Source organism: Pseudophryne corroboree, chromosome 6 (assembly GCF_028390025.1).
Source record: "Pseudophryne corroboree isolate aPseCor3 chromosome 6, aPseCor3.hap2, whole genome shotgun sequence".
NCBI classification, from domain to species: domain Eukaryota; kingdom Metazoa; phylum Chordata; class Amphibia; order Anura; family Myobatrachidae; genus Pseudophryne; species Pseudophryne corroboree.
The window spans coordinates 571,269,007-571,291,961 of record NC_086449.1 but is presented as its reverse complement, the minus strand read 5'-3'; the positions used below and the strand labels follow the sequence as shown (position 1 = coordinate 571,291,961).

Genomic DNA, 22,955 nt, shown 5'->3' with positions numbered 1-22,955 from the left:
AACAGTACATCCACTCAGGTGTCGACCCCCCTAGGGGGTGACATCACTGTTACAGACACTCTGCTCCGTCTCCACATCATTTTTCTCCTCATACATGTCGACACAAACGTACCGACACACAGCACACACACAGGGAATGCTCTGATAGAGGACAGGACCCCACTAGCCCTTTGGGGAGACAGAGGGAGAGTATGCCAGCACACACCAGAGCGCTATATATATACAGGGATAACCTTATATAAGTGTTTTTCCCCTTATAGCTGCTGTATGTTTTAATACTGCGCCTAATTAGTGCCCCCCTCTCTTTTTTTAACCCTTTCTGTCTGCAGGGAAGAGCCAGGGAGCTTCCCTCCAACTGAGCTGTGAGGGAAAATGGCGCCAGTGTGCTGAGGAGATAGGCTCCGCCCCCTTTTCGGCGGCCTTATCTCCCGGTTTTTTGTATATTCTGGCAGGGGTTAAATGCATCCATATAGCCCAGGAGCTATATGTGATGCATTTTTTGCCATGTAAGGTATTTCTGTAATGTTTTATTGCGTCTCAGGGCGCCCCCCCCCAGCGCCCTGCACCCTCAGTGACCGGAGTATGAAGTGTGCTGAGAGCAATGGCGCACAGCTGCAGTGCTGTGCGCTACCTTATTGAAGACAGGAACGTCTTCTTCCGCCGATTTTTCCGGACCTCTTCGCTCTTCTGGCTCTGTAAGGGGGCCGGCGGCGCGGCTCCGGGACCCATCCAGGCTGGACCTGTGATCGTCCCTCTGGAGCTAATGTCCAGTAGCCAAGAAGCCCAATCCACTCTGCACGCAGGTGAGTTCGCTTCTTCTCCCCTTAGTCCCTCGATGCAGTGAGCCTGTTGCCAGCAGGTCTCACTGAAAATAACAAACCTAAACTAAAACTTTCACTAAGAAGCTCAGGAGAGCCCCTAGTGTGCACCCTTCTCGTCGGGCACAGAAATCTAACTGAGGCTTGGAGGAGGGTCATAGGGGGAGGAGCCAGTGCACACCAGTTAGTCCTAAAGCTTTCTTTAGATGTGCCCAGTCTCCTGCGGAGCCGCTATTCCCCATGGTCCTTACGGAGTCCCCAGCATCCACTTAGGACGTTAGAGAAATATTAATAATAAATAATTAATCCATGAATTAAATAAAGTATGGAGTATTAACTGTATACAAGTCTGTGGAGTGCCACTGAATTCTACATCTATATGAGACCGTTGCTTTGACCTAAGGAGGGCACCACAGCAAGAATTAATTGTACCCTCAAAGGAGTGTCAGGCTCACAGTCCTATAAAAAAAAAAAAAAAAAAATATATATATATATATATATATATATATATATATATATATATATATATATATATATATATATATATATATATATATATATATATATATATATATATATATATATATATATATATATAGATATAGATAGATATATATAGAGGCAAAGTGTGACATCCCTAGATGCTCCCAACACCAGGTAAGAGATACTGTATGGCACTCCAGGACGTCTTTGAATCAATTACATTTTACTGCAATACATAACCCAGAATCGTTGATATATTGCGGTAAAAGTTTATTGATTTAAATAAGTCCTGGAGTGCCATGCAGTATCTCTCACCTGGTGTTGGGAGCATCTAAGGAAAGGACGCCACACTTATATACATCATTATCAGCAAGGGCACCCAGGCAACTGCATATACAATAGTGAGTACTGAACCACAAGATGAATATATATATATATATATATATATATATATATATATAGTATTATCATTTACTGTATCAGTGCGCAGTATGTTAGTGTCCATGGAATAAAGTGACTTGCATACTCCCTTTAGTGTGGACGGTGTAATGGTTAGCATTACTGCCTCACAGCACTGAGGTCATGGGTTTTGTTCCCGCCATGGCCCTAACTGTGTAGAGTTTGTATATTCTCCCATTGCTGGCGTGGATTTCCACCAGGTACTCTGGATAGGTAGGTTATTTGGCTCCCAACAAAAATTAACCCTAGTGCATGAGTGTACAGGGGCAGACTACATAGGCCAAGTATTTCTTATCTGCCATCAAATTCTATGTGACAGGTCTCGCAATAGTACAGCTGTCTGGTTCTCGCCTCCGGCCGGGGAGAGGGAGTGCAGACTAGAGTCCTGGGAGCTGCTATCCACCTCCTCCTTCTCCAGTGTGACCTGCCACCTCCACACTTCCCTATGATTTGTCCCTGAACTGTGATCAGGACTAACGCTAGGAGAGAAAGCCTTGTGATGAACATCTGCTTAATTCTCCATGTCCGCCACCCTGCATGACACCCTGCCTGCTGTATGTGAAAGTGTAGAGAGCAGTCACTGGACGTTGTGTCCCCTATACTGAGCGGGATATCAGAGTTATTTCTGCGTCTTCCGTCATTCTGCTGCGGAGCCCATCCACACACTGCTGATGCGGGGGTCACCCACTTTATAGGCTGCTACACAGGTACTTATGGTGTTAAAATAGGAAGAAGAGCTGTTGTGTAGCCTACACATGGAGCCCTCCTCATCAATCCCTATAATTATGGGGATTGTTATTAACTGAGCCAGGGCAGTCGGACTTAATCCCCTGCTGTATTGTTCTTGAAAGTGGCGTTTGTGTGCTTTTGATATATACATACTGTATATCGGCACACCACTGCGCCAAAGCATCTACATTGTGACACGCTAGTGGGTGAGGGAGTACTGTAGATTTGCTATAAAGGTATGCTGGTGTCTATTTTATTGTGATGACTGACTTGGAGTGCGTCCACTTTGTATGTGTATCTATATTACTATTGGGAAAGGCACCTGAGCACGCTACTACTGTTCAACATGAGTGCCGGATAGCTATATATGAAGGGCGTGTGTGTCTACAGTATGTAGGGGGGGGGGCACCAACACTTATCATGCCTCCGGGCGACTGGGGCGAACTTACGCCACTGCCTAAAGCATACCTCCCAACATGACCCTCTCCAGGAGGGACAGATTGCTCTGCTTCTGGACTTTTCTCTTCATTTATGATTGCTGGCACCTGTACTGAAACACCTTTCTTATCCATTAACCTGTTCTACACAGGTGCCGGCAATCATAAATTAAGAGAAAAGTCCAGAAGCAGAGCATTGTGTCCCTCCTGGAGAGGGTCATGTTGGGAGGTATGCCTAAAGCAGTGGTTCTCAAACTCGGTCCTCAGGACCCCACACAGTGCATGTTTTGCAGGTAACCCAGCAAGTGCACAGGTGTATTAATTACTCACTGACACATTTTAAAAGGTCCACAGGTGGAGCTAATTATTTCACTTGTGATTCTGTGAGGAGACCTGCAAAACATGCACCGTGTGGGGTCCTGAGGACCGAGTTTGAGAACCTGTGCCCTAAAGTCAGTTTGCTATGCTGTTTGGTAAGCTGCCAATTCATACATTGCTCCATCTGAATGCATCCCATTTCAAAGAATCAGGATTACCGTCTCAGTGCAGGCCGGTTTGCTTTATGTGCTCCCATGAGCAGTTTGGCCTTTAGCAACGTGCAAGAAAACCTGTGGTTTGATCAGATCACAGGGTACTGAATCTCACACAAAGTTTATAATGGGATTTTTAAGTTGTCAAACAGGTATAAAAACAAAATGTGGGAAATCACAGGCAAAAAAACTGGACAGTGACAAATCATTGATTTGTTGTGCACCATAGAAATTACCCAGCACTACCCCCTAGATAAGTTATTTATACACCAACTGGACTTAATACCTAACAGTACAATATGAGATCACAACACAAAATGGCAGATGGCAGCAGCACCACACAGTAAAGGCCATTCACATGCTTATTTCATTCAAGCTTACCATCCATCTCAAAATAAGTTTTGGTTCAATCATATTCTAGGCATGTCTTGTGTCTTACAATGCAAAATATGTTGGGGTCATTTATCAAAGCTTGGAGAGAGATAAAGTGGAGTAAGATAAAGCACCAATCAGCTCCTGACTTACATGTTTCAAACCCAGGTAAAATGATTGGTTAATACTTTATCTCTCTCCACATTCTCTATCCACCTGCTAGCACTATTTCTTTACGGTTTCACCAGGTTTCGCTAACTGCAAGAGGCATAGCCTACTGGTCAGTGGAATAGTTTTGATGGATTGGGAACGTGGTCTGGCAGGATGGGGGGGGAGGGGCAACCTAGTGTCCCACACTGTGGGCCTGATTTAGATGCGGTAGTAGTAGCGTGAAAACATGCAATGTACAAATGTCCAGTACACTGCGCATGCGTAGGACCCATACTGCGCATGTGTAGAACAGGTCCCGAATCCCCAGATACAGTAAGGCTGCAGATGTCAGGTGACTTACAGTCCCCACCGTTTAGGGGTGGTGAGGGGGCGGCGATGGGCTGTTTCCGTGGTGCCTCCATTTTGTGGGAGTGCCAAGGGCGATATCTTCCTGGCCTCAGCGATGGAGCTGCAGCTGCCGGTCTGTGTAACCTCAGGGTCATTCAGCCGGCCAATGGTGTTGCATGTTATTTGATAATGTGTCCGTGGAGACACCAGAGGATCACACATGCGTGCAGGAGGAATCTACATATAACAGACTCCTCCTGCTGCATTACCATACAGTATGTAAGCATTATTGCTGCTTCCAAGTAAGCAAGCAGCTATGCTTTCTACAACCACACCCGAATCAGGCCCTGTGATCGTAATACTGACAGGTATGTTATCAGAATGAACTTACTGTATGTACACATCTATACAGTGTAAAGTGATTTATTATTACCTTACATATTGTTGATGATCCAGAAAATCAATGGAAATACATACTGGAGGATCAGTTCTATAATCTCCATAATACAGTGGTTCCCAAACTGTGTGCCTAGGTACCCTGGGGTGCCTCGGGACACTTGTAGGGGTGCCTTGGATTGGTGGTCCAGGACCAATTAAAATGATTTATGGTCAATGAAATAGGCAAAACCAGTGCTTGTGGCTGCCAATCATAAAACATTTGGACAAACAGAATCTAATCCTGTCCCTCACCACAAATGTAACTTATGGATGACACATAAACACAATTTACTTCATTTAATATATCTTTCTAAGTTTCTCAATAAGAAACTTTTCTCCTGGAGGTGCCGTGAAAAACATTCTGATGCTCTAGGGCGCCGTGATTCCAAAATGTTTTGGAACCACTGCCATAATATACATATACACATACATTTCTATACATACCTGATAGGAGACTAACAATTGCCCCAACAAGAGCAGTCACTAGGGTTCCGAGAATGCTGAAGTATAAGTACGATAAAGAATACCAATAATCAGCAAGTTCTGGCCTAAGACACAAGACAAGAAATACGGACAGTGTAGTCAGTGTAATATTCTTCATAATATTTGATTGTTATTGAATGAGTAGAAATAGGGAAGATACTTTGGCAGATCTAAACACAGATCACAAACTCACAGCAATATCTGTATGCAATAAATTAATCATTGTACAATGATTCACAAGTTTATTTCATACAGACATGTTACTATAAATGTAGTCCATAGACATTCTCCTCTATCTACCACCATCACCTATATTTGTGAAGGACATCTAGGGGCCTTACCAGTCTTTGTTTGCATCCCTTAGTCTATTGGAGTAAAAGCGGTTCTAAAGCATGTATGGGGATATTTTGGCAAGTGTACACTGTAGGCATTCTGATAGGTGCCTGTGGTGTGTATCAGCTTCTAAAGTACTGAACTTCGGGCCCAATTCAGACCTGATCACAGCAGCGAATGTTTTAGCAAATGGGCAAAACCTTGTGCACTGCAGGGGGAAGGGGGGGGGGACACAGATATAACATGTGCAGAGACAGTTAGATTTGGGGTGGGTTATTTTGTTTCTGTGCAGGGTAAATACTGACTGCTTTATTTTTACACTACAATTTAGATTTCAGTTTGAACACACCCCATCCAACTGTAACTCACTCTGCACATGTTATATCTGCCTCCCCTGCAGTGCACATGGGGGGTCATTCCGAGTTGTTCGCTCGGTAAAAATCTTCGCATCGCAGCGATTTTCCGCTTAATGCGCATGCGCAATGTCCGCACTGCGACTGCGCCAAGTAAATTTGCTATGCAGTTAGGAATTTTACTCACGGCTTTTTCATCGTTCTGGCGATCGTAATGTGATTGACAGGAAATGGGTGTTACTGGGCGGAAACAGGCCGTTTTATGGGCGTGTGGGAAAAAACGCTACCGTTTCCGGAAAAAACGCAGGAGTGGCCGGAGAAACGGGGGAGTGTCTGGGCGAACGCTGGGTGTGTTTGTGACGTCAAACCAGGAACGACAAGCACTGAAATGATCGCAGATGCCGAGTAAGTCTGGAGCTACTCAGAAACTGCTACGAGGTGTGTAATCGCAATATTGCGAATACATCGTTCGCAATTTTAAGATGCTAAGATTCACTCCCAGTAGGCGGCGGCTTAGCATGAGCAAATCTGCTAAAATCCGCTTGCGAGCGAACAACTCGGAATGACCCCCATGGTTTTGCTCATTTGCTAACAAATTTGCTGCTGCGATCAGGTCTGAATTAGGCCCTTCATCCAGTCACAACATGTATTACATCCTAACACTCCTCCAAATACAGTACACAAAGGGGAGATTCATTGTTTGAAAAGTCAGTTGGGCGTCTGTTTTTTCCTATCTAATAGACAGGAAAAAAACAGATACCCAACCGACTTTTCAAACATTTGAATTTCACCCAAAGAGTCTATTCCAGTTCACACCTTTAAGAGTCTCTCTGCAGGTCCTCCCTCCGTACTAACGCCACAGTGCTGCCTGCACACTGTCCCTACAATGCCCAGTCTTCCAGTAGCACTATCTCTGTCTTTTCAAAGATTAAGAAGGGTTATAGCATCAGTCATATGATAAGTCATCTTCCGAACCTTTGGCAAGCCACTTAAAACTTTTCCTTGTGTCATGTCTGGAAAGCATGCTGGGGGTTACTGAAACCTGAGAAACTTTTCCTCCTGCTCATGTAGGTTTTCCCACTGCCCTTTCCCTTGCCTCTTCATACTGCAAAACTGATTGCAGCAAACCCTCAGCTATGCCCACATGAGATGTAACCTCATCCATGCACAGTGAGTGATGTTCATCCTGTTAGTCACATGAAGCCAAATGTATATGTGCTAATGTTTTTGTTAATTATGATACAGCAAGTATGTATACCCAGGTTACGTTTAAATAATACTATGCCCAGATTTTCACCCAACATTGGTGTCTCATGTAGTTATTGTGGTTAAGTTTGAGGGCCAGACATGGGATCAGTCAAGCACTGTATAAGTGACTTGTAATCTACACGCTGTCTAGGTTTAGTTCCATGTTAATATCTGGCATAGCAAAGTAGTTGTCCCATATTATTTATAGCAAGACTGGAACCGTACAAGAAATTAATTGAAAGTTTTCTTACCTCACACTGATGTCAGGTTGCAGAATTGTTGTTAGTAGGGGTATTTCTGTAGTTGAATTCCAGTAAGTATTATTAGCAGTGGTAAAATTACATCCCATAGTAGACAATGGAAGAGGTCTACTTCTTTCAGGCAATGGAGGGTAGATTTGGCCTCCTATTCCAGCCCATAGTGTTACAACAAATCCAACCAGCAAACCTACAATAGCACCCTGATGAAGGAAATATGATGCTAAATTAAACACGCATTTTTGACTCCAGTTTGTGCCAGTTGCTGAGTAGAGACTCGGTGATACCCTGCACACCTGCAAGGTGTCACAGTGACTGACAGTTGCCACATCAACCCCCCCAAGGACCACCTCCTCCATAAGGCTACATGGCCTTTGCATTAGATAGACAGAGATGTTGAGGCTCCCTCTCCTTAAAAATTAGTAGTCTATAGGCTATCTGGAGCCATCTGGTTTCATCCTATCGGGGAAGCATGGTCAATCTGACAGCTTCATAGTCCCCATATAAATATGGGGTCTGCAGCCGCTGTTGGAGATATTGGAGCAGCAGTTATCGGAGATATCTTCTTTGGCTCCATAGTATATCTGGGGGATACTAAATATATGCATGAGCCCCCCCCCCCCCCCAAAAAAAAAGGCTGTTTTGGGGGAATATCCAACAAATATTAAATTATAAATAGGCACCTTATACAGTTAACATTGCTGCAATGATAGGACCACGTTTATTGTCACTTAAAAGGACCCCATCAGTGCACTTATATAACTGGGCTAGCAACATTCAAGTAAATCCATTAAAGGCCTTACTACAATTGCACCGTTAGGTTAGCGGGTACCACCTATTTGGATAGATAGTGCGATAGGGCTGTAACTCACTGGATAATTACTATATTGATTACTGTGTCTTTGGCTGGTTATAGTAGATTACTGTGATATTATTAGGTCTGTAGGATTAGAGTGAAGTGATGCTGTGAAGAAAGAATAGTCATTGGATCCTTGTTATCATATTATTAGTAACTGAATCCTAGTTATGACAGTAAAGTTTATATAGTTATAGAAGTGTGAAGGAAAGGGTTATCACTCCTAATTATTCAGATAATGGCGATGATAAGGCAGGCGATAGTAAATGTACAATCTTGCTTTACTAAGTGTATGTGCCAGAAGCATAAAACAATAGGAAACGACTCATTGATCGGGTACTTATCTAATTTTTTTGCAAAACGATTAAATCAACATACAGATCAAACAGATTGGGTGTTTCTGAAGGAGAAAAATGTAACCCTTTACACAAAAGGGAGATTTATTGTTCAGTTAAATTTTTTGATGATAAAACGAGTTTTATGGTAAGAACTTACCCTTGTTAAAACTCTTTCTGCGAGGTACACTGGGCTCCACAAGTCTAGACAATGGGGTGTAGAGTAGGATCTTGATCCGAGGCACCAACAGGCTCAAAGCTTTGACTGTTCCCAGAATGCACAGCGCCGCCTCCTATATCACCCCGCCTCCCAGCACAGGAGCTCAGTTTAGTTAACCAGCCCAATGCAGTAGCAGGAAAAGAGACGACAACGGTTAGTAGCCACATACACCACACTCTCACGACAAGAGAAGTGTCAGCGGCTAATGCCATATCAACCCAAAGAAGCTAAGTGCGTCAGGGTGGGCGCCTTGTGGAGCCCAGTGTACCTCGCAGAAAGAGTTTTAACAAGGGTAAGGTCTTACCATAAAACTCGTTTTCTGCTGCAGGGTACACTGGGCTCCACAAGTCTGGACAATGGGGATGTCCTAAAGCAGTTCCTTATGGGAGGGGATGCACTGTAGCGGGCACAAGAATCCGGCGTCCAAAGGAAGCATCCTGGGAAGCGGCAGTATCGAAGGCATAGAACCTTATCAGCGTGTTCCTGGAGGACCACGTAGCCGCCTTGCACAATTGATCAAGGGTCGCGCCACGTTGGGCCGCCCAAGAAGGTCCAACAGACCGAGTAGAATGGGCCGTAATATGAACAGGAGCTGACAGACCAGCCTTCACATAAGCATGCGCAATCACCATTCTAATCCACCTGGCCAGGGTCTGCTTGTGAGCAGGCCAGCCACGTTTGTGAAATCCAAACAAAACAAAGAGAGAATCAGACTTTCGAATAGAAGCAGTTCTCTTCACATAGATACGGAGAGCCCGTACCACATCCAAAGACCGCTCTTTGGGAGACAAATCAGGAGAGACAAAAGCTGGAACCACAATCTCCTGATTAAGGTGGAACGAATAAACCACCTTAGGTAAATATCCGGGACGAGTCCTAAGAACCGCCCGGTCACAGTGAAAAATCAGATATGGGGAACTACAAGACAAGGCACCCAAATCCGACACTCTTCTAGCAGAGGCAATAGCCAGCAAGAACACCACCTTAAGGGAAAGCCACTTAAGGTCAGCTGAACCAAGAGGTTCAAATGGAGGCTCCTGCAACGCCTCCAAAACCACCGACAAGTCCCAAGGAGCCACAGGCGGGACATAGGGATGTTGGATACGCAACACACCTCGAGTGAAAGTATGAACAACAGGTAAAGTCGCAATTTTTCTCTGAAACCACACCGACAAGGCAGAAATATGAACCTTGAGGGAGGCCAGACACAGGCCTAAATCTAGGCCCTGCTGTAGAAAAGCCAAAAGTTTGGCTGTACTAAACTTGGAAGCGTCATAATGGTTATGTCACGATCCGGGTATCTGGACGCCATTTCTTACCCATCAGATGCCTCCTAAGGCTGGCTCAGCGCTCCAGGTCCGGATCCCATCTGTTATCCTGATGTGTACATTCCTGTATCCTCTCCTGTCACTCTGGGACGCTGTCACAGTAAACGCCATATTACACCTGGCATGGCGTCTCCCGCGGCCTCCGCCGCCGTCCCTGAACTTCTGCATGCAGAGTGTCTGAGTGGCGATTACGTCAGCCGCGGCCTCCGCTGTGTCCGCGTGGTTGGATGTGCATCTGTCAGCCTGGCGCCTCCTGTCTCCGGTGGCCGGCGCCGCCATTACTGTTTTCATTACCACATGGATTACAAACCAAACTTCCCTCCAAGTGTCTGCATGGGCGCAGCCATCTTGGATTCTGTCAGCTGATCATTTCCACCAATCTGTTCTCAGTATTGATAATCTGCATAATTGCCTAGCCAATCCCTTCCTTGCTGCAGGTATAAATACACTGTGCCTGAGCAAGGAAGGCGTCAGTGCTTTGGTTGTCAAACCTAGTTCCTGTTTGTCTCTCTCCTGTGATTGTCTTCCAGGTTCCAGCTCCTGTCTCAAGACTTCCACCATAGAGACCCGCACCAGCATTCCACCTGCGGTGTAGCCTGACTCTCCAATCCATTGTGGATTCATCTGTTTCCAGCTACAACATTACCTGCTTCCAGCTCAGCTTCCAGCAGAGTACAGCTTCCCTTAAAGGGCCGGTGTCCTTTCTACACTTTACCACTCTCCACCGGTATTATTATTTCTCCGCTCTCAAGTTCTACATTTCAGTTCATATTTCATCGCTCCCAAGTTCATTTATTATTTAACTGGTTCCAGCCAGTATCCACTCCGTGCTAACAACAGTCTGGTTCCAGCCAGTATCCACAGCAGCTGTTTTACCTTCAGCAACCCAGCTTTTCCTGGAACACCAGCTGGCACAATCCTGGGTTATCTCCATTGCTACAGTCGGGCCTGGTAAGGACTTTCCATCTAGAAGATCATAAGAACTATCTCACACTACCAGTGCCCTGTGGCTCCTGCCATCCTGTAGTACCCAGGAACTGTATTTATTATTTGCTGACTTTTACGTTTTCTTTTACTGCTGCTGTGTTGCGGAGTTGTCATAATAAACATCATTGACTTTTATCCAAGTTGTCGTGGTCACGCCTTCGGGCAGTTATTATTCATGTTACTTACATGTCCAGGGGTCTGATACAACCTCCCAGGTTCCGGTACATCTCAGCCCCTACAACTGAGGCTGCCTCCCGTCAGCTCAGGCCCTCAGTTGTGACAGGTTAGATGCGCACCAAACAAAGTAGGAATGCCAGACCCGATGGTAAATCTGAGCAGAGGCCGGTTTCCGGGCCCGCAACATAGTTTTAATGACCTCTTCAGAAAAACCCTTAGCTCTTAAGACGGAAGCTTCAAGAGCCATGCCGTCAAAGACAGCCGGGCTAGGTCCTGGTAGACACAGGGGCCCTGAACGAGGAGGTCTGGGCATTGTGGAAGTAGAAGTGGACGCTCTGACGATAGGCCTTGCAGGTCTGAGAACCAGTGTCGTCTGGGCCACGCCGGAGCTATGAGAAGCAGATTTCCTTTTTCTTGCTTGAACTTCCGAATTACCCTGGGCAGGAGTGACACCGGAGGGAACACGTACGGCAGCCGAAACCTCCACGGCACTGCCAGCGCATCCACAAATGCTGCTTGAGGATCCCTTGTCCTTGCTCCGAAGACCAGAACCTTGTGATTGTGTCGAGACGCCATCAGATCCACATCTGGAAGACCCCACCTTTCCACGAGCAGTTGAAACACTTCTGGATGGAGGCCCCACTCGCCAGCATGCACGTCCTGACGACTGAGAAAGTCCGATTCTCAATTCAGGACTCCCGGAATGAATATTTCCGATATTGCCGGTAGATGGCGTTCTGCCCAACGAAGATTCCGTGAGGCTTCCTTCATTGCCAAACGGCTTCGAGTGCCGCCTTGATGATTTATGTAAGCCGCTGTGGTGGCGTTGTCCGACTGTACTTGAACAGGACGGTTCTGAATCAAATGCTGGGCTAGGTTCAACGCATTGAAGACCGCCCGCAATTCCAGAATGTTGATCGAGAGGAGAGATTACTCCTTGGTCCACCGACCCTGCAAGGAGTGCTGCTCCAGCACCACGCCCCAACCTTTCAGACTGGCATCTGTCGTCAACAGGACCCAGTTGGATATCCAGAAGGGACGGCCTCTGCACAATTGTCGGTCCTGGAGCCACCAGAGCAGTGACAGACGGACCTCCGGAGTCAAAGAGATCATTTGAGACCTGATCCGGTGAGGCAGGCCGTCCCACTTGGCTAGAATCAGCTTCTGGAGGGGGGCGAGAATGGAATTGAGCATACTCCACCATGTCGAATGCTGATACCATGAGGCCCAGCACCTGCATTGCCGAATGTATCGACACTTGCGGACGAGAAAGGAAGCAACGAATCCTGTCCTGAAGTTTCAGGACTTTCTCCTGAGAAAAGAACAACCTCTGGTTGTGAGTGTCCAACAGCGCTCCCAGATGCATCATGCTCTGAGCAGAGACCAGGGAGGATTTCTTCCAATTGATGAGCCACCCGTGGGCTTGTAGAAACCGGACCGTCATATCCAGATGACGCAGGAGAAGATCTGGGGAATTTGCCAGGATTAACAAGTCGTCCAGATACAGCAGAATCCTGACCCCTTGACGGCGGAGTACCACCGTCATCACTGCCATAACTTTGGTGAAGACTCGCGGAGCCGTTGTTAAACCAAAAGGTAACGCCCGAAACTGGTAATGGAGGTTGCCAATAGCGAACCTCAGGTATTGTTGATGTGACACTGCTATAGGAATATGCAGGTAAGCATCCTGTATATCCAGGGAGACCATGTAGTCCCCAGGTTCCAAGGCCAGAACTACAGAGCGAAGGGTTTCCATACGGAACTTGGAAACCTTCACAATCTTGTTCAGTGCCTTGAGGTTGAGAATGGGCCGGGAGGACCCATTCAGTTTCGAGACTGGAAACAGCGGAGAATAGTACCCCCGGCCCCTCTGAGCAAGAGGCACCTGTACTACGACTCCTGTATCCAGGAGGGTCTGTACCACCGAATGCAGAGTGTTTGCCTTTGTCTGGTCCGACGGGACGTCTGTCTGGCAAAATCGATGAGGGGGTCGGTTTTTGAAGGCTATGGCATAACCTCGAGTGATGACTTCCCGTACCCAGGCATCTGAAGTGGTCTTCAACCATTCCTGTGTATACCCTAGAAGCCCGCCCCCCACCCTGGGATCCCCCAGGGGGAGGCCCGCCCCATCATGCGGCAAGCTTATTGGTCTTGGCTGCTGGCTGACGGGCAGCCCAGGCTCTTTTGGGCTTCGGCTTACCAGGTTTGGAAGTGCGGGCCTGCTAATGGTACGCCTGACCTTTTGCTTTACCTGAAGGACGAAAGGGGCGAAAGGACGTGTCTTTGGCCTTCGACACAGAAGGAGCTGTATTAGGCAGACAGGCAGTTTTGGCAGTAGCCAAGTCAGTCACTATCTTATTTAAGTCCTCCCCAAACAGAATATCCCCCTTGAAAGGGAGTACCTCCAGGGTTTTTCTAGAGTCCAGATCCACAGACCAGGATCTCAGCCACAATATCCTGCGAGCCAGGACTGACGTAGTAGAGGCCTTGGCTGCTAGGATACCGGCATCAGAAGCCGCCTCTTTAATATAGCGAGAAGCTGTGACAATATATGACAAGCATTGTCTAGCATGGTCAGAGGAGATTTCAGCTTCTAACTCCAAGGCCCATGCTTCAATAGCCTCTGCCGCCCATGTAGCTGCAATAGTGGGCCTTTGTGCAGCACCCGTGAGGGTGTAAATCGCTTTTAGACAACCCTCTACACGTTTATCCGTAGGCTCTTTTAGAGACGTGACGGTAGTGACAGATAGAGCTGAGGCAACCACCATCCTAGCCACATGTGAGTCTACTGGAGGAGGCGTTTCCCAATTCTTAGACAGCTCTGGCGCGAGGGGATAGCGAGCCAGCATCTTCTTTTGAGGCACAAACTTCGTACCCGGGCTTTGCCAGGGTTCCTGACGTATATCCACTAGGTGGTCAGAGTGAGGTAAAATTTGTTTAATCACCTTCTGACGCTTGAACCTATCTGGTTTCTTAGGAGGAACGGATGGCTCGGGATCATCCGTAATCTGCAGAATTAATTTAATAGCCTCCAAAAGATCAGGAACATCCATATGTGAACTACCCTCCCCATCAGCCGTATCTGAGTCAGAACCTGTGGGGTCAGTGTATGTGCTGTCTTCATCAGACGAGGTGTCAGTGACAGCAGTGGATTGTGAGGAGACGAGCGCTCGCTTAGAGGACCTCTTGGACTTAGGCGAGCGATGGTCAGACTTTTTAGTAGTCAGGGACTGGTTCAACTTCTTTAATTGAGCAGATAAATCGTCCGCCCACGGCAGGTTAGCTGCAGGGACCACATACGGTTGTACCGGCATTGGGGGTCCCATAGGGGGTGTTAGTTTATGAACTAGCATATGCAGAAGCGTGGAAAAGCGGCCCACGGAGGGTCAGTATGTGCCTCCGTTGCCACAGTCCCACTGGGGGGCAAGGAGCCCCCAGAACCAGAGCCCACAGCTGCTATATTCTCCCCATATGTGCCTGTGGCTTCAGCAACACCAGCAGTGTGTTCCGCCCCAGAACCGTTACCCTCAGAAGCAGACATGATATAACTTGCAGTATGAGGTAACACAGTACAATTATTAGCAGCACTATATCCCTAAACTCAAACCCCTGCGCAGTGTAGTCAGCACCAGCAGAGATAAAGGAGAGATATGGTGACTAAGGGGGTGATTCCGAGTTGATCGCTCGCTAGCTGCTTTTAGCAGCATTGCACACGCTAAGCCGCCGCCCTCTGGGAGTGTATCTTAGCTTAGCAGAATTGCGAACGAAAGATTAGCAGAATTGCGAAAAGAAATTTCTTAGCAGTTTCTGAGTAGCTCGAGACTTACTCACAAATAGCGATCAGTTTCGTTCCTGGTTTGACGTCACACACACACCCAGCGTTTGGCCAGCCACTCCCCCCGTTTCTCCAGACACTCCCGCGTTTTTCCCTGGCACGCCTGCGTTTTTCTGCACACTCCCGGAAAACGGCCAGTTTCCGCCCAGAAACACCCACTTCCTGTCAATCACACTACGATCACTTCAACGATGAAAAATCTTCGTTCGAGCGTGAGTAAATCTACTAAGTTTTGAGTTAAAATACTAACCGCATGCGCACTGCGAACCATGCGCATGTGCATTTTTGCCTTAATCGCTCCGTTGCGAAAATCGGCAACGAGCGAACAACTCGGAATGACCCCCTAAATCACAGAGAAAAATACGTAATACAGTATATCTTTGTGAAAATCCTATATTAAATAACACCTGACGCACCAAGCCCCCTCAGGTTATAGAATATAGGGATAGCAAGTTGAGTGAAAGACACAAGATGGACACCACTCAGCTATCAATGCACACACAAATAGTCACAGTTTGTACAATGCAGAGGTTATTACAGACAATAATGCTGCACTGGACTAGCTTACACAGCTATATAGTCAATAGATATAACACTACACAGTAAGAAACTGGATGTATATCACAGGGTAATTGTACTATAAACCCCTGACTAAATGCACTTTCTCACTAACACTGACTAAAAAGGCAGGTAGAATACTTAAGTGTCATGTAAAGGCACAGCGCTGACAACCAGGCGGCTTTACAGAGGAGGATTTGCCCAAGCAGTCCCAGGAACAGTGAGCTGAGGAGTAATGGCGCCGCAGACACTGACAGGGAGTGAGGAAAAGACAGAGATGCAGCTTCAGGGCGGGAACACTTGTTGGAAATGGCGCCCTGGGCCTGGGGGAGGGGCTTCAGGTCTAAGCCTTATCCCCCTTGCTGGCAAAACCACCGGGTACTGTGGGCGATATTAAAATCGGTTTTAAGAGAAAACCTGACCTGCGCCCATGCCCTGGTGATCTAGTGGGATCGCCTGTATCCACAGTGTCCACCGCCAGCGCGCGCGGCCCGCCTCCCACTGACCGCGCCGGATCGCGATAAAGACCGGGTCTCGCGAGCGGGACCCACTTACCACCTCCCGAAGCGCGGCCACGCGATCCTGGAGAGCCCCAGCCATGTGTGTCTAACATGAAGAAAACCGGAGCCTCCGCTGTAGGTACCCGGCAACCAGGGCTTGGGAGTGTACAGCGCCGCTGGGGAGAGCTGGAGCTGCAGCAGTGAATGTCACAAGACATTTACCACCGCTGCTGCCCTTGAAGTCTTCACTTTTTACCTCATAAAAAGCTTTTCTCAGGGCTGCTTGGAGCAGCCCCTCTGTTAAGTGCCTGCTTACTGCAGCACCAACTGACAAACTGAGCTCCTGTGCTGGGAGGCGGGCTGATATAGGAGGCGGCGCTGTGCATTCTGGGAACAGTCAAAGCTTTGAGCCTGTTGGTGCCCCGGATCAAGATCCTACTCTACACCCCATTGTCCAGACTTGTGGAGCCCAGTGTACCCCGCAGCAGAAACTAAAAATACTTTTTGCATTGTTTTTTATATTCCTAGCCCTTAATCTCCTGTATTTCTCATTTCTGCCTCCCCGTCGTCCTCTATACTTGAGTTTCTGTTTCTTTCTGGTGTGTAATCTTGTCTTTTTCTTATTGCCTACATTTAATCCCTGGTCTGGCCATCGTGTCTGTCTAAAAATCATGTGTATTCCTTTGATCTTTCTGTTCTTTATGATAGCTCTCCTTGGGACATGCTCCCATCTGGGAGTCTTTTCTTTCATGAATGGGGACAGTGGGAACCCTAGGTTCCTCTTTCTGCCATGTATTGTAATTTGGGGTCTTAGATGGTTTTTCCCAACTTTGATTGATGTTACTTTTTCTGAGGCTCTCCTTATGATTATCTACATAATTTGTATGTTTGTTCCTATTGGACCGAATTTGACCATTATTATAATCATCCATATCCCGTTTTCATTTTTTAGATTTAATTTCTGTAATAGCTACTTCAAATTTTAATACTTTTTCGGTAACTATACCGGAACTGCCATTGAATTATAAGATTATATCTCTTTAAACATTCGGGCTAAGAAAAATACATATTAAGATGTAACATTCTAAATATTGTGTCTATCATTTTTACATAGAGCTGGATTCATTATGGTTTTAATTGTATATTGAATGTATAGATGAAACATCACCTGTAACCTACTGTATGGGCAGTGGCGGAACTAGCGAGCGGTGGGCCCAGGTGCAACAAAATGCTTTGGGCCCCCCTCCCATCCCGTCCAAATCCACCCCCCAACTCCAAATTAAAGATTCCTTGCATGCTCCTGTATAATATGTGTATATATATATATATATATATATATATATATATACATACACACATACACACAGTGGGGCAAGTAGAATTTTTTTTTAGTTGTACTGTGTGCGCGCGCGCTTTTGGCACGCGCACGGCAAAACATTGGTATGGCCACATGCCACATGGGGCGTGGCCAATGAAAATGGGGGCGTAATACACATATGACCCAAATAGTGCAGTGCTAGATACACATATACCCCCACAGTGCCAGATATGCCCGCACAGTGCTAGATATGCCCCCATGGTGCTAGATATGCCCCCACGGTGCCAGATACACATATGCCCCCACATTGCCAGATACACATGACCCAACAGTGCTAGATATGCCCCCACAGTGCCAGATACACATATTCCCCCTGGTGCCAGATATGCCCTCATAGTGCCAGATATGCCCCCACATTGCCAAATACACATGCCCGGCAATAGCCCGCCAGCACTATAATGCTCTTCCCTTCCCTTCTCCCTTCCAGCATCACTTACAGTTGTGTAAGTCACCAGTACAGACAGAGCAGCATGACTGGCATGTCAGTGTAAGGAAGCCCCCAAACACTGGTGATACAAGGAGCAAGTTTCTGCCCCCCTGGGGCAATACTTGTACCAACTGCCCTCCCAGGGACCAAGCGCTCCCTTCCCATGCACTCTGCCCGGGGCAGCCCTGTTAATGTCTAGGACGGTGGGAAATGAAGAGTTAAACTATAGCAGAAATTGTTACAATGTATCAGATTAGGCCAGGAGCAGTCACCGCGCCTGGGGCGCCCTGCTGCCAGCCATTCTGCCCATCTATTACCCCCAGCGTCAGCGCCCACTCACCGGCACATGAGTAGGACTCATACTCCGCCTTCTCCGTCTTGATGATGGTGAGTGTGGGCTTCAGGTCCAGCGCCGCTTTCATGGTGGCTGTGGCCGGGTCCCCCCCTCCTTCTCCTGGTGTGTGAGCAGCGCTCCGCCGCCTCCCATCCACCTATTGTTACCCGCAGCAGCCTGTGATCACTGTCCTGCGCAGGAGAGAGCGCGAGATTGAGAGCTGGGGGAGGAGGGTCGTCCTGAGCCTTGACAGCATCCAGGGGGCCGGCTCACTGCAGCCTATGGGGACCCGGGCTCTTACATCGCACACCAATCACTAAGTGTACCGGGCTGGCCGATCGGAGTAAGGAGGATGGAGGGGGAGAGGGGCCCACCGTTGTCAAAGGGCCCAAAGCCAGCGGCATGTCACTGAAGAGGTGAACTGCCGCTGGCTGTGGGCCCCTTGACAGCGGTGGGCCCCAGTGCAAGGCACTGCTTGCACAGGCGGTAGTTCCGCCTCTGTGTATGGGCTAATTAGCACTGCTATAAAAATGAGCACTATGGCACTAAGCTTCATCACCTTGACAAACCTGTAGCATACAGCGAAACGCGTTGGTGGAGGAGCAGGGCATTGCTGTTGTTACTGTACTTTCCAAGAAAGGAGCCTAGATGTCCATTATTGGAATTCCAGCTGCACTTTGGATACAAGTTTCACGACCAGAGCTTTAAATAGGACTTACTTTGGGTCCAGACTCAAGCTACAAGAGGTCATTCTTTCCACTGCAAGTGGGTAAATACCATTGTTGCTATCATCATTTCCCAGGACTGTGGCCTTTCTATGGATGAACTTTGCATATTCAAAAACCCGGCTCATGCATTGTAATTCATACTATTAATGATTCTAGCAGTGCCTTATATGCCCTTTATATATATATATATATATATATATATATATATATATATATATATATACCTTTGCTTTTAGAATGAATTGTATGTTTTTAAATATTATTGTTCGTTGCAGCGAGTTATTTGTGTATATTGAATGAATAAATGTGATAATTTTATTCCATCTGATATCCAGCTCTATAGCGCCTGATTTTTTATATATTTTTCTGTTCTACTATTGGGACTAACTATCCTTTTATTTTAGCTGCACACTGTAAAAACAGCTCACAATCAGCGCCAGATTAATTACCTTGGTAATTTATTTATCTGCTTCTTTAAAGTATGTTAATAATTACTAAAGTGCATATCTTCTTCAATATATAATTTATGAGTAAAGATTATGGAGGAGATTTATCAAATATTGGAGACAGATAAAGTGAAGTTGCCCATAGCAACCAATCAGCCTGTAAGTATTATTTTACTGGCTGTGTTAGATAAATGACAGAAGACGATTGTTGCCATAATTCACTACATCAGATCACAGAAGAAAACAGTGCGACTTCAATAAATTAAAGTACTCAGTACTCAGATTTTTTGACATCCACTGCCATTGAGCGAGCTGATAGCATTTCTCCAAGGAGACTCTGAGGATTTTTATACAGTATCAGAATACTGACACAGGGACTGTTAATATTCTTAAATCAACAGAGTCTGATGGCGGGTATTATCTCTGTCAAGAAATCTGTTAGTTGTTTACATTCTGTCTGCACTGTCCGCAGTATCTACTTTGTATCCTAATTAAAAGGGTATAAGTGCATGGAGGTTTAATATACAGTATTGTACACGACTAGAGTGGCAACATTACAAACAGGTGATATATATATTAGTGCTGGGCAACGATTAAAATTTCTAATTGCGATTCATTGCAGGATTTTCTGCGATTAATAGCGATTAATCGTATTGTTAGGCACTAAAGTCAATAATGAATTCAAAAGTGGTGTATTGCGCACATTTAGTACTTCTATATGAACAACAGTGCAATAACATTTGGTTTGCAGTTTTCACTTTACACAGTAGCATTTAAAAACAGAAAAAAAAATTGTGTGAGGTCCCCCCTCCTATGTATAACCAGCCTCGGGCTCTTTGAGCCGGTCCTGGCTGTAAAAATACAGGGGGGAAAAAGCACAGGGGTTCCCCCATATTTAAACAACCAGCACCGGGCTCTGCATCTGGTCCTGGTTCCAAAAATACAGGGGACAAAAGATGTAGGGGTCCCCGTATTTTTAAAACCAGCACTGGGCTCCACTAGCCAGAGAGATAATGCCACAGCCGGGGGACACTTTTATATAGGTCCCTGCGGCCGTGGCATTACCCCCCCAACTAGTAACCACTGGCCGGGGTTCCCTGGAGGAGTGGGAACCCCTTCAATCAAGGGGTCCCCTCCTTCCAGGCAACCAATGGCCAGGGGTGAAGCCCGAGGCTGTCCCCCCATCCGTGGGTGGTGGATGGGAGGCTGATAGCCTTTGTGTAAAAAATAGAATATTGTTTTTTGTGGTAGAACTACAAGTCCCAGCAAGCCTCCCCGCAAGCTGGTACTTGGAGAACCACAAGTACCAGCATGCGGGGAAATAACGGGCCCGCTGGTACCTGTAGTTCTACTACAAAAAAATACCCCCCAAAAAAACACAACGCACACATCGTGAAAGTACTTTATTACATACATACACACCTACATACACACATACTTACCTTTGTTGACACGAAGCCCCTCGGTCCTCTTCTCCAATAGAATCCACAGGGTACCTGTAAAAAAAAAATATACTCACAAATAATCCTGTGTAGATCGGTCCTCTTCTTTTCTGACGTAATCCACGGACATGATTAAAATAAAAACACGGAAACCCGATCCACGCGACTAAAGGGGTTCCATGTTTACACATGGAACCCCTTTTACCGAATGTCGGGGCCCCCCGTGACTTGTCACTGAAGGTCCCTGTAGCCAATCAGGGAGCGCCACGTCATGGCGCTCTCTTGATTGGCTGTGCACTCCTGCCCTGTCAATCAGGACGAGCGCACTGCCTAGAATGGAGGAGAGCGCTCCTCCATTCTAGTCAATGATGGAAACATTGCGGTCTGCGGTAGACCGCAAAGTTAATTGGGGTCACCCACAAGAGTGACGCCAATTAACCTCGCGGTCTACCGCAGATCACAGAATTCCCATCATTGACTAGAATGGAGGAGCGCTCCCCTCCATTCTAGGCAGTGCGCTCGTCCTGATTGACAGGGCAGGAGTGCACAGCCAATCAGGAGAGCGCCATGACGTGGCGCTCCCTGATTGGCTACAGGGACCTTCAGTGACAGAAGTCACGGGGGGTCCCGACATTCGGGAAAAGTGGTTCCATGTGTAAACATGGAACCCCTTTAGTCGCGTGGATCAGGTTTCCGTTTTTTTATTTTAATCAAGTGCCTGGAGGGGGGACCCCTTGATTGAAGGGGTTCCCACTCCTCCAGGGAACCCCGGCTAGGGGTGACTAGCTGGGGGGGGGTAATGCCACAGCCGCAGGGACCTATATAAAAGTGTCCCCCGGCTGTGGCATTATCTCTCTGGCTAGTGGAGCCCGGTGCTGGTTTTAAAAATACAGGGGACCCCTACATCTTTTGTCCCTCGTATTTTTGGAACCAGGACCAGGCACAGAGCCCGGTGCTGGTTGTTTAAATATGGGGGAACCCTACGCAATTTTTCCCCTGTATTTTTACAACCAGGACCGGCTCAAAGAGCCCGGGGCTGGTTATGCTTAGGAGGGGGGACCCTACGCAAATTTTATTTTTCATTAAACTATGTGTGTTGTGGACAAGCTTACCGGAGTCTCAGTCTCAAGAGATTTTGGCAGCTGGCGGCTTCCTCTTCTCCGGCGGCATCCAGCAGCTTCTCCATCCAGGGGGTCAGATGAATTACTGCTTCCGGCGCAGCAGCAGCAGAAGCGTTAACTCAGTAAAAAATATTAATCGCCATTATTGTCTTATGGAGTTAACGCGTTAACTTGCCCAGCACTAATATATATATATATATATATATATATATATATACACACTCAATGATATTTAGTGCAAGTATACAAGTGGACTATACTATGCTTCTCGCAGGAAAGTTTCAGCTGGGTGCCAGCTCATAACAGAACTATTAAATGCAAACATAGCTCCCATCATGCTGCTTTTCTGGGCAAATACAAATATTAAATATTTAGCAGTGGTGTAAGTATGGCGGTACGGGCTGGCATGGTGTACCATTAAGAAATTGGTAGTTGGTATGCTGTACCATCCAACCACCTTGCAGCCAATATTAGTTAATACTGCATCGCCGAGCAAATCCAGTGCTTGGTGGTGTCACAGCTCCCCCTATAAGCCAGGGGACAGGCAGCCGGGAGTGCGATGCCGTCATCACGTCACTCTCCCTATCCTCTGGGCCATCTTAACAGCAGTGTAGGCCCCTGGGCACAGCAATGCACTGGGGCCCTAACCCATCCTCCAGCGGTAGGGGTGGGGGGTGCTATCAGCAGCAGCTTTGATGTCCCGCTGGCGGTAGGGGGTGTTCTATCTTCCACTCTGCTTGTAGGACCTGGAGCAGTAATTTCTGCTAATTACTCTGTTACTGCACAGATGGGGCAGGAGGGAGAACACTAAACAGTAGAAGTGTGCATTGTGCTGAATGAAGGGG

General features: G+C 46.9%; 1 protein-coding gene and 1 long non-coding RNA gene across 2 annotated transcripts in view; one reads left to right on the top strand and one right to left on the bottom strand.

Moving 5' to 3' along the window:
- LOC134932951 (sodium-coupled monocarboxylate transporter 1-like) overlaps positions 1-22,955 on the bottom strand; it is a 168,688-nt gene that overhangs the window by 20,793 nt on the left and 124,940 nt on the right. Inside the window, exons 12-13 of the mRNA XM_063927828.1 lie at positions 7,433-7,641; positions 5,209-5,312 (exon numbers count right to left, since the gene is read on the bottom strand). Of these exons, the coding sequence (XP_063783898.1) occupies positions 5,209-5,312; positions 7,433-7,641 (313 nt within the window). The remainder of the gene's footprint in view (positions 1-5,208; positions 5,313-7,432; positions 7,642-22,955) is intronic.
- Positions 7,032-22,955, top strand: part of LOC134932952 (uncharacterized) — an 88,354-nt gene continuing 72,430 nt past the window's right edge. The window contains exon 1 of the long non-coding RNA XR_010179541.1: positions 7,032-7,103. This is a non-coding gene — a long non-coding RNA (uncharacterized LOC134932952). The remainder of the gene's footprint in view (positions 7,104-22,955) is intronic.